Here is a 12,286-nt window from a genome sequence, read left to right as displayed (position 1 = left end):
TTAACTATCATTTACACGTACATGTGTTATGCTGTCTGTTAGGTATGTAAGCACAAGCTTCATCCCAGGGGCACTTATATAACTATGCATTATAATTAATGTACTATTTTTTTGCATAAAATAGTTTTGATTCATTAAGATATTGAAAGTCTCTTAGTGGCTGGGGGCTGTACCCCCAGACCCCTGCTTCTGGTAACTCAATACTGCCGTTTATTTATTTATTTATTTTATTATTATACTGGACAGCTAGTAGTTACTGATGTGCCGGTGTCCAGGGGGACCAACCCCAAGAAAAATCAAATACACACGTACATGATTAGCTAACTACTTACATACATGCATGCAATAGATGAATTTCATAACAAAAGTTGCCCCCTAGCAACCTGAATTTTACAACGTTTGTACGGGTAAATGTCTATAGTAACATCTCCAACTTTTTAAAAGGATAGCATATATATAGCTAGATATAACGTACATTTTAAAGTTTGTTGTTTTTCCATACATTGTCTTTGAGAGTGGGCAACAGTTGCCCCTTCTGGCCAATCACATAAATAATGTGTACAAATTCAATTAATGTCATTCCTCAATTTAACATTATTTTTGGTGTGAATCTCACAATTAACCTTTCCAAATTTTAAAACGATAGAGTTTATGGATCATGAGATATGACATCTTGAAATTTGTGGTTTTCCCATATCCATGTGATTTCCCAGAAGGGGCAACTGTTACCCCTCGAGCTCCCATAGATAATGTATGGGAAACTGCAAACTTTAAAATGTCATACCTCATGACCTATATATGTTTCCTTTAAAAAAATGGAGACATTACTTTTGACATTCACACCTACAAAACAATGTAAAATTCAGGTTGCTAGGGGCAACGGTTTAAAATTCTTTATTATGAAATTCATTTATTACATTAACTACAAATAAATCAACTGATTCCAACTCAAGTAAATGGTGGGATAAGTGATTCCATTCATCAATTGTTCTTGTGAAATAACTGAATTACTGCTTATAAATGGTGTTGAGAAGTGTAAACGATGTTGATTGCACTAAAGTTTCTTGATTATAATAATCCAGGATTTTAATCCTGATGTATGATTAACTACCTTATAAAATAATTTAAGCCTTGATGTCTGTCTTCTCTGTGAAAGTGATGGCCACTGCGGAAGATCTTCTAAAGTACATGAGATGCTTAGTCCACTTCGCCAGTCATAATTTGATGTGACCCATTGTGCTGCTCTTCTTTGCACCATTTCTAAAGCATTGATATCTTTGTCGAAGTAAGGGTCCCACACACACGATGCATACTCCAGCATAGCTCTCACAAGATGGGTATATGCCATGCATTTGAGTTCTTGATTGCATCTATACAAGTTTCTGTGGAGAAAATTTAACATTCTTGTTGCTTTAGTAGTGATGCTTTCTAAGTGATTTCTGAAAGACATAGTACCTTCCAATAAAACTCCTAAGTAGGGATGTTTAGTACCTAATTGCAACAGAGAGTCATTGATGTAGTAATCATAAGATAATGTTGTCAGTAATCTAGTACATCGTAGCACAACACACTTCTTTGCATTAAAGGCCATTTGCCAAGTCTTAGTCCATTTAATAAGTAGGTTAAGGTCAGCATGAAGAGCGTCTTGATCAAGTTTGTCTTTATAATTACACGATAAAGGATACAGTCATCAGCAAAGAGACGTGTATTCGAGGAAATACCACCAATGATATCATTAATATTAGAGGTGTACCGATGTGGGTTTTTGGCATGTACCGATATCCGATATTGATGCCACCAAAAGAAGCCGATAACCGATAATCGATCCGATATTTGTATTATAGTTAAAAGTGTACATTTACCTACCCTACAACAACATGTGCATGTATTCATTGCTATACTCTGCCTGTGGTGGTATACAGCTTGGGTTTCTGTTGTGCAATCCAGACAATTAGGCACCCACAAACATTTTTATGTATACTCCCATGAAGCCTTATACGGATATTTCTGCATTACTCTGCATTCTAATGGTTTGTGAGAAAACTGGTACAGCAAGTTTCCTGTGACCCTTCTTTTTATTACAAGGTACTCTATAACTGCTTCATTTATAAAGACTGTGATAAGCTTTCCAGCAACAGACAGTAGAATCACGTGTATTTATATGGCTTCTCGTAGTGTAGCGCTTGTTTCAGAGTGAACAATAACCCACTGGCACTAAAGAGCCACATGAATAACGTAGAAAACCAATGCACAATCCGTTTATGTACAAACTATTGCTAGTGTATAAATATCGGTAGCGATATCGGTCCTCCTGCTGTTCTGTACCGATACCGATAGTTGGTAAAAATTACCATATTGGTGGCCGATATTATAGCCGATCCGATTATCGGTACACCTCTAATTAATATAGACTGAAAACATGAGGGGTCCTAAAACTGTCCCCTGAGGAACACCAGACTGAACAGGAACAAATTCTGATTGCTGACCATCAACAACCACACGCTGAAGCCTCTGAGTTAACCATATGCTTAACCATTTCAGAGTATTAGAATGAATACCATAGTTATACAACTTCTTTAACAATCTTTGATGTGGTACCATGTCAAACACCTTACTAAAGTCCAATAAGATGAGATATCTTTGATCTTCTACTGTAAAAAGTTGAGTTTCACAAGAATAACGAAAACCAAATTGGTGATCTTCTGATATGCAATGTAAATTTAGGTGTTCTATAATAGAGTAATATGCTCCATGATCTTGGAACAGATAGATGTTAGGGAAATTGGACAGTATTTTGTGTACAGCCTCCCTTCTTAAAAACAGGTGTTATATTTGCTATTAACCAATCCTTCAGTGGGAGTTTACCAGTATTCAGTGACTGATTAAATATTATTATTATTTTTTATTATTAGCACTTTACAGTGACCAGCACTGAAGGTCTGACAACAACATGTGCTGCAGCCTTATTACAGTGAGAACTGCATGGAGCTATTTCTGTAGCACAAAGTTTTAAGATCTGACCAGGTACACTGTCAGGACCAGTTGTCTTCTTAACATCTATCGATTCTAACAGTGATTCAACTCCATTCAGATGTCAGGCACACAAGGATAAGGATAGCTAGTACAACCAGGCATTTCTGTGAGGTTTTCACTAGAGAAAACAGATCGAAAATTGACTGTTCAGTACTTCAGCTTTATCTTTAGCATTGTAAATATGAGTCCCATCCACACTAAGTGGAGCCACTCCAGACTGGTCTTTACTAGTACTCTTTATATATCTCCAAAATTTGTTTGTGATTTAATCCACCATCTTGTAAAATTATTGTGTGGCTCACGGATGCTGTTAGTGATTTTGCTTTAAAGCTTACGATAATTTGACCAGCTGCAGGCTTCATCTGTTTGTAGAGACCTTGCTAGGTTATACAGACGTTTATGTTGTTTCATTATCTTTTTGATGGGGTGGGTTAGCCATTGGAGGTCAGTTGAAGTTTTAGAACCTGTCTGGGGGATATACTTATTCATTGCTTCCGGCATTGATGGCATGTTTAAAGCTAGACCAATTTGCTTCTATACTTGTTGAATACAGATCTGAAACCAGAAACTGATTTTGGAACTCAAGCAACTCAGTTTTCAGACCCTCTACATTAGCCTTATGGTATTGAAATATAGAACGTTTAGTGTCTTCTATAACAGGTTTACTACCAGTATTCAGATTGAAAACTATGGCCTCATGATCAGACATCCCAGGGATGATGCTAATGTCAGATATTACATGTGGATTTGAGCAAAATATTAAATCTAGTATATTCTTCCCTCATGTTGGGTCTGCAACAAGTTGTTCTAATCCATTATTATTGATGGAGTCTAAAAATAGTTGGTTTATTGTTAAGCCATACGCTGGGTTTGTGTTTATTTCACAATTACTCTAACAGATGTTAGGAAGGTTAAAATCTCCAGCAAGAATTACGTATCATGAGTGTGTGTTGAGTCTTCAACAGTAGGCTGCATCAAAGATTTATCTAGGGTCAGTATTAATGATTTATCTAATTCAATAATAGGGTCAGTATAACCCCCCTTCAAAAAATCCTGGCAACACCCCTGTAAAGTACAGGCTCTAGTGAAGTAACATGTGTTTCACAGCATCCAGCAGCAAGAGCAGTTGTAATGTGCAGGAAGTAAACCAGAAGAAGCCAAACTTAGATAGATAATATGTCTTTAGTACAGCAGTGGCAGCCAATATACTGTTGTGCGTATGGAGACTTGGGACTGATCTGAGCAGGAAAACACAACTACTTGTTAACAGTACTGTACAACAGCTTTGCGATTGGCTAGAGAAGTACACACTATGTGGAGAATATAATTAAACCACACAATGTCTTCTTCTCTAGTTCAGTAAAAAATTAGTATTTGTTAAGTAGTTTAAGTGTTTGTATACTGTGTCTATGATGTGATTGCATGTTTTATAGGACATGACCTTTTATTACCCAACTATAACTACCAGTATTGGCTGAATGCCTCCTGACTTTAAAGTAACCGTCCAAAACTTAATACACAGTGCCTTTGGCATGTTTGGAATGGAAGATGCTGATTGGTACAATGCAGAATTACAGAAGGAACATTTTGAGCTGAAGACACCTACGGATTTTCATGGCTACAATTCTGAATTGTTTGCATTTTGGTCATCAGATGAGCTCGCTTACTCTGCCACCATGCTAGCACTTACACGATGCCAATATCTATTTCACTGAGTGAGCAATGAACTTGACATTTTACATTCTCAAAATTCTTTTATACATGCATTTGCAGTTCTCAGAAATGGCAAGTTAAAATCAATAGAGTCATAATGAAATATTATCCATTTTCTCTCTGATCTGTTTAATGTCCTCAGGTGTGGTATGACAACATCCTCCAATCCACCTTGCCCCTAGCCCCACCCACTTTTCCACATAGGATGCTGGTGGTTGGCTGGAATCACTGCAAAGTTGCCATGCTCTCTTGCATGTTTCTGAATTAGGGTAGACAATAAATGGCTTCTTTGTTCTGTTAGTTTGTGCAGACTCAAGTAGTGGAGTAACATGACATGGAGTAGAACAGTTTATACCAACTCCAAACACTTGTGGATGTGGAGATAAAGTAGCTACCACTTCAGAAAACTTGTCACCATAACAAGTATGCTCTTCATCTTTACAAGTAAAACAGAACCATGCCTTTGCTTGTGGGAACTCTTTCAACAAATCTGTGATGATGACAGCTTCAGTAAGAGCAGGGAGTGTTTCTACTGCTAACAGATCAACACCAGCTGAAAGTAGAGCTGATATTCTAGGTCGGTGCCACTCCTTTATTGTGTCTGCTGGTACAGTGTCCACATATTTCCCATGATACTCTGAGCTATCGTGTTGACATGCACCATATGGACCCACAGAACCTGCAATCACAATGTCCGTCTGTTTTGTAGATCTCTGGTATTCTTTCCGTGCTTCGTGAGCTAAAGTTGCACTACATTTAATCAAGCCCACTGCTTCTTCTTTTGATATATTAAGGAACTCACAAAATCCCTCCACACTGGCCTGGTATGAAGCAGTGATGATCACTTCTGCACCAGCTTTTAAAAAGCGCACGTGAGCATTCTTGATTGCCTCAAGGTCAGAATGCAGCAGACTGGCACTCCACAGAGGGTTATCAAGGATGGGGTAACTGTGCTCTAGCTCTGAACCAAGACCACCATCCAGTACTTTTAGCTTGCTGCCATCCACTGGAGCTCCGGAAGACATGCGTCTACACGAAAGTTTAAAGCTTCCCGAAGTGGAATTTTTTCTACACAGGAAATAATATAAACTGAAGTAACTGAACGATGACTCACCTTGAAACATGACGAGCCCAGCTTCCTACGACGAAAAGGATTAAGCGCATGCTCGGAACAATCAGGTGTGTAACCCTGTAAATGAACAATTGATTGTGGGTTTAATGCCTCCAAATTTTGCGAGCTCGAAACTTTGTTGCAGAGTACAATTGTGCTTTTACGGTTAACTGGAGAAACAGGGGTAAGTTGGAAGATTGCTGATTGTACTGCAACTTACTACTCATCCTTTTAAATACGTTACGCAGGTGCAAGGTCAAAATCCTTCTGGGTCATAAATTTCACCTTCACAACATCTGCTTCCATCGACGATGGATGGTAGCAAATTGAAAGTGTTGGATGGTGGTCTTGGTTCAGAATTGGAACATGGTTATCCAATTTTTGATGATCCTTTGTGGAGTGCCAGCCTGCTACAGTCTAATCCAGAAGCCATCAAGACTGCTCACATGCATTACCTGGAAGCAGGTGCTGAGGTCATCATCACTGCCTCATACCAGTCCAGTGTGGAGGGATTTTGTGAACACCTGAAGGTGTCAGAAGCTGAGGCAATTGATCTCATAAAACGCAGTGTCACTTTAGCTCATGAAGCACGAGATGAGTATCTAAAGAAATCTTCTACAAAACAGACTGACATTTTGATCGCAGGCTCTGTGGGTCCTTATGGTGCATGTCAACATGACCTGTCAGAGTATCATGGGAATTATGTGGACACTGTACCAGCAGATGTGTTAAAGGAGTGGCACCGCCCTAGAATATCAGCTATACTTTCAGCTGGTGTTGATCTTTTAGCAGTAGAGACATTTCCTGCCTTTGCTGAAGCCAAGATCATTTTAGATTTGCTCAAAGAATATCCGCAAGCTAAAGCGTGGTTCACTTTTACTTGCAAAGACGAAAAGCATACTCGATATGGTGACAAGTTTTCTGAAGTAGTAGCTACCCTGTCTCCACATCCACAAGTGTTTGGAGTTGGTATAAACTGTTCTGCTCCATGTCATGTTACTCCACTACTTGAGTCTGTACAAACTAACAGAACAGAGAAGCCATTTATCGTCTACCCTAATTCTGAGGTTACAAAGAGGGAGTGGCAAGTTCATGGGGTCTCCAACCAACCACCAGCATCCTATGTGGAAAAGTGGGTGGGGCTAGGAGCAAGATGGATTGGAGGATGTTGTTATACTACACCTGAGGACATTAAACAGATCAAAGAGAAAATGGATAGTATATGAAAGTTCATATTAATTTTGTTGTATTGTACTTATCTAAATGTTTTCCAACTGCATTGACTGTGTGCTACAGCTTGACTCTTTGCAAAGCATGCAGAGTAATATAGTGCAGTACAATGAAACCTGTCTACCAGATCGCCTGTATTAATCGGTCATTATAATAATCTCCAAATTGTGTCACAGTAACATGCAGCCAACTGTTTAATAAGGCCTGAAATATTGATCCAAAGGTGACCAGAGTATAATAGAACTTTTAATTTGCTACATGGATATCTGGTATAGGTAAAGGGTGCAGGCTATTATCCACAGCTATTCTATTAGCCTGAATGGCTTGCAAGTGAAGCCTTACCAGCTATATATATATACAGATGATGTTACGCAAGGCATCAACTTGTTTCAGTTTTCTATACAAGATTAACTGTATTTAGAAAACAAATTCATTTCTAAACAATTTTATAAAATAATTTATATCAATACAAAACTTACTTACAAAGCATACAAAATTTTTCGACAAAATTGCATAATTATTGTAAAGAAAGACCATCCATTTTTTCTTTGATTTGTTTAATGTCCTCAGGTGTGGTACGACAACATCCTCCAATCCATCTTGCTCCTAGTCCCACCCATTTTTCCACATAGGACACTAGTGATTGGGTGGAATCAGTACGAAGCTGCCATTCCCTCTTGAGGGTTTCTGAATTAGGATAGACAATAAATGGCTTCTCTGTTCTGTTAGTTTGTACAGAATCAAGTAGTGGAGTAACATGACATGGAGCAGAACAGTTTATACCAACTCCAAACACTTGTGGATGTGGAGACAGAGTAGCTACCACTTCAGAAAACTTGTCCCCATAACAAGTATGCTTTTCGTCCTTACAGGCAAACGCAAACCATGCCTTAGTTTGTGGGAACTCTTTCAACAAATCTATGATGATGACAGCTTCAGTAAGAGCAGGGAGCGTCTCTATTGCTAACAGATCAACACCAGCTGAAAGTAGAGCTGATATTCTAGGTCGGTGCCACTCCTTTATCACATCTGCTGGTACAGTGTCCACATATTTCCCATGATACTCTGACAGGTCGTGTTGACATGCACCGTAAGGTCCCACAGAACCTGCGATCAAAATATCATCTTGTTTAGAAGATTTATTTAGATAATCATCTCGTGCTTCATGAGCCAAAGTGACACTGCGTTTAATGAGGTCAATTGCCTCTGTTTCTGACACCTTCAGGTGGTCACAAAATCCTTCCACACTGGCCTGGTATGAAGCAGTGATGATGACCTCAGCACCAGCCTCTAGAAAGAGCAAATGAGTGTCTTTAATATCATCGGGGTGGGAATGAAGGAGGCTAGCGCTCCAGAGTGGATTGTCGAGGAGAGGGTAACGACGTCCTAGCAGCGAACCCACACCACCATCCAACACTTTGAGCTTACTGCCATCCATTTCAGACGTGAACCCTGCTTTCTGTAATAATCGATTGTGGGTTTATAAAATGCTGAAAGCATTCGAGAAAACTCTGCCAAAATACAGAAGAGTAACACGTTTAGCTTCCAGGTAAGTATTTTAGTAGCAGCAGTTTAAGCAGAAATATTATTTGTAGGTTTCGTACCCACAGCAGGAATTCGAGCGGGCAATCTCAAGCCACTACTGACGATGAAGAAATGCAGAAATTTAGCCAAAGAGCCAGGCGAATGTGGGATATGAATGGTCCGGATGTGCCACTACACTACCTGAACGAGTTGAGAGTGCCACTTATCAGAAATGCTCTACTAAACTACCCACTCGAGGGCCAGGCAGATTGCCACACACCCAAACCACTGAAAGGCTACAGTATTCTGGATGTTGGCTGTGGTGCAGGGATACTGACTGAGGTAAAGTGTTTCTGTACACATGGAAGATGTCAGTATATGTTAGAAGTGCACATAATCTGGAAACTGGTGTGTTGTTATAGCCACAAGCTAGGCAGTGTTGGACGTAATGCGTTATGCAACACCCTCGGTAACCCTTGGGTTTTCAACCTACTAAATACCTAGAGTGGGTATCTATTAGCCATCACTAGTGGTATACATGCAACTTGGATTTTAGGACACGACAGCTTGCAAATGCTATGATTAGTTCCTATTGTTCAATGGTGATATAAACCTTGGTGATACTGTATATAACATACCGTGGCCACATTACAAATTATCACCAGATTAAAGATACTAAATTTGAAAAACAGCTATTATATACCTCTATGAAAAAAAATTAAATTTTACACACACATACTATACTACGCGTACACAATGTATACCATAAACCCAGAAATGTTCTCTTTTCTTGTGAGCTTGTAAAGATTTTATTTTGTTTTGTACCTGCTGAATGTAGTGGGAAGATGAAGCATTTGTTGCAATTGAAAGCTTATTGTTCACCAAATACTTCTAATGACTAACCCAATTACAAGTGAATTGGCCATGGAGAATAGCAGACACTTGAGTCTCCATACTCTTCTGTGGTGTATGAACTGTGTGCATGGTGTAAGCCTCATTGTTGGAATATAAATCCAACACAAGGGAGCCTGGTCTCTACCACACGTCAGGGCCAGGGGTGCTGCCATTAGCCACACCACCTACAAGTGGTGTAAGGGTTCACCATGAGGAGGTTGATAGCGCGGGCCCACACGCACGTATGCACGCACACACACACACACACACACACACACACACACACACACACACACACACACACACACACACACACACACACCGCATACACATATACACACCGCATACACATATACACACTTCACACGCACACTTCACACGCACACTTCACACGCACACCATAGTGACCATACTCTAAATTACACACACTGTACATGTTCTCATATAGTATGGCAACAGTTCAAAGACAATGTCCATGGAAACTTGTCCTGGAAGAATGTGTTTAAGGCTGAAATTGCTGAAGACTAGGACCGGTAATAATATTGAAAACTAATGGGGGTGGAGAGTTCATAATATTAAAGATGCCAATATAGTCTATATAAACAACTTTGTTGAATAATTAATGGCCAATTTGTTTGTACATGTTCACTGTACCATACCATGCTTAAATGGCTGTTAACTACATGTCCTTTCTCAGGTTTTAGACCAGCCTCTCATCCTCTATTTTTTTTTTCTCCTGGGTGTGGCACATATTGCTCCAACTTGACATAGCCTCTCTGAGTCTGAAGGATTTCCATTCATAACAAGAAACTTTCCCTTTCTACAGCTGAAGGCAGGGGTGTATGCAGGAATTTTGAAAAGGGATTTCCACTACAGCTAAGTGACTGTTATATTAGAGTAGTTTATATTACCTGACTGCTTTATTAGAGTATCTCGATCTTCTCACCAAATTCATGAGCTATAAGTGTTGCTTTCGTGTGAGAAACTATTATTTAACTAAGGTAAAAGTTTACAATGTGTCCTGTTCCATGACAGATTCCAGATTCTGGAAACTTGAAGTTTCAATTTCTTAGTGTTCCAAGTAGTGTGTGAAATCTAAAAGAGTTTCCTGAAACCCCTGGAAACCCCCTCGGTACGCCCCTGGAATGGGGAATAACAGTACACTTCAATTTGTTTGTGTTTTATTTGTAAAAAATCCATAAAAACTATGCAAACAGCTAATAAATTTTTACTCTGAAATCTCATGAGAGTGATTACTTACAAATTTTCCTCCTCCTGAAAAAACCCTATACACCATATATGGTAAATGGGCAAGCATACACCTCAGTTTTTGTGGCAGTCCTGAAAGTTTGTATGGTGAGCATTGTCTTGTGTCATATGTACCACTGCCCCTTCATATGTAGTAGATCCCATATATTATTCTCAATGTATTGTATTAGCCACTGGCTAGATTAGGAGCAAGTGTTACTGGAGTTGATCCTGTTGAGGAGAACATCATTGTTGCTAGGGAACATGCTGCAGAAGATCCTTCACTTAGTGACACTCTTCAGTATGAGTGTTGTACTGTTGAAGATGTTGCCAGTAGATCACATCAGTTTGATGTCGTGGTAGCTTCAGAGGTTTTGGAACACGTGTCTCATCTTGACGTCTTTGTGTCACAACTGTGTGCCACTGTAAAGGTGAAGAATATGTACCATAACACCATTATTATTTATCTGATATTGAATGACTGTTCTATTAGAGTATATTCTATTAAATAAGTATGTTTTATTAGAGTAATTGAGATCTGATGGGCTGTACTATAGTTTAGTTGCGCATTGTATAAGGACATCTTGCTGTATATTACTCCTTATATTTTTGCGAGTGTGCACTTCGATTTGTTCTACTGTTATCTCTCGTACAATGATTAATTGCACTCTTTATGTGTTGTGTTTATAAAATGCTCCTGAAATTTCATTTCATCTTAAAACTTTTGAAATGCCTGGTAAAGAAATTTAATAGGGCTGTACATATACATCCTTTGAAACTTCCAGCCCTATAGTGCAGTAGTTAATAACTTTATTTAAGGCTACAGTATATGTCTGCCACTACAATCCATCCAACCTGTGTTTATTATAATAGATGTATCCTTATGACTGCTCTATTAGAGTGTTTCTAGATGTTATTTTTATGTAAATTTTTTAAATGACTGCACTGCTGTAGTCAATGCATAGCGTTTAATGATTTCTCTCCCATTCCTAGCCTGGAGGATATGGAGTATTCACCACCATCAATAGGACCTTATTCTCATACATTACTGCCATATTACTGGCTGAATATGTGGCCAGGCTCCTACCAGTGGGAACACACCAATGGGAGAAGTTCATCACACCATCTGAACTGGAAAAACTACTTAAAGGTAATGGATTCAGTGTAATCTTCCAGAGAGACACCTGGTATAATCCTCTGTTGGGAAGATGGAGTTGGTGTAGCTGTTCTGGTGTTGGGTATGCCATGGTCGCCAGCAAGCCACCATTAGTGGATGGTGATGACAATATATCAGAATGACATAATCAGTATATTCAATTGAAACATTCCATTTTACTTGAAAAGTTATGCATTTATGCATTATATTATCCCTCCTCTACTGGGGCAATGGTGGGTTTTAAAAAAAAAGAACATTCTCCAGCTTTGGGGTCACGACTAGTCCATACAGTAGTTACAACACACTTTATGAAACACTAAGTCTGAGTGAACAATCACCAGCTGCCTTAGAAAGTTGTGGGGGAGTATTTATACTAG

At 39.0% G+C, this 12,286-nt stretch overlaps 4 protein-coding genes across 6 annotated transcripts; 2 read left to right on the top strand and 2 right to left on the bottom strand.

Annotated features, from left to right (window-relative positions):
- Positions 1–4,724: 4,724 nt before the first annotated feature.
- Positions 4,725–5,958, bottom strand: LOC136238839 (homocysteine S-methyltransferase-like). Its single transcript, XM_066029461.1, has 2 exons — positions 5,861–5,958; positions 4,725–5,814 (listed from the first exon to the last, which is right to left on the bottom strand). Exons 1-2 carry the CDS (start codon positions 5,908–5,910, stop codon positions 4,839–4,841), a joined length of 1,026 nt encoding a protein of 341 aa, XP_065885533.1. The 5' UTR covers positions 5,911–5,958; the 3' UTR covers positions 4,725–4,838.
- LOC136238840 (homocysteine S-methyltransferase-like) lies at positions 5,936–7,158 on the top strand. Its single transcript, XM_066029463.1, has 2 exons — positions 5,936–6,041; positions 6,106–7,158. Exon 2 carries the CDS (start codon positions 6,169–6,171, stop codon positions 7,081–7,083), a length of 915 nt encoding a protein of 304 aa, XP_065885535.1. The 5' UTR covers positions 5,936–6,041; positions 6,106–6,168; the 3' UTR covers positions 7,084–7,158.
- Positions 7,159–7,516: 358 nt separating this feature from the next.
- LOC136238697 (homocysteine S-methyltransferase-like) lies at positions 7,517–8,560 on the bottom strand. The gene has a single exon (XM_066029255.1). The coding sequence runs from the start codon at positions 8,523–8,525 to the stop codon at positions 7,605–7,607; it is 921 nt and encodes a 306-aa protein (XP_065885327.1). The 5' UTR covers positions 8,526–8,560; the 3' UTR covers positions 7,517–7,604.
- LOC136238698 (ubiquinone biosynthesis O-methyltransferase-like) lies at positions 8,486–12,120 on the top strand. 3 transcript variants are annotated; one of them, XM_066029257.1, is made up of 4 exons: positions 8,486–8,636; positions 8,698–8,953; positions 10,945–11,184; positions 11,747–12,120. In XM_066029257.1, exons 1-4 carry the CDS (start codon positions 8,575–8,577, stop codon positions 12,050–12,052), a joined length of 864 nt encoding a protein of 287 aa, XP_065885329.1. In that variant the 5' UTR covers positions 8,486–8,574; the 3' UTR covers positions 12,053–12,120. The 3 variants fall into 3 exon arrangements, with proteins under 3 accessions (XP_065885329.1, XP_065885328.1, XP_065885330.1); XM_066029256.1 differs by having other exon boundaries at positions 8,496–8,636; positions 8,683–8,953; XM_066029258.1 differs by having other exon boundaries at positions 8,543–8,636; positions 8,701–8,953.
- The last annotated feature ends 166 nt before the right edge of the window (positions 12,121–12,286 follow it).

The sequence above is a fragment of the Dysidea avara genome, chromosome 11, assembly GCF_963678975.1.
Source record: "Dysidea avara chromosome 11, odDysAvar1.4, whole genome shotgun sequence".
Taxonomy (NCBI): Eukaryota; Metazoa; Porifera; class Demospongiae; order Dictyoceratida; family Dysideidae; genus Dysidea; species Dysidea avara.
This window is presented reverse-complemented; position numbering and strand designations above follow the sequence as displayed.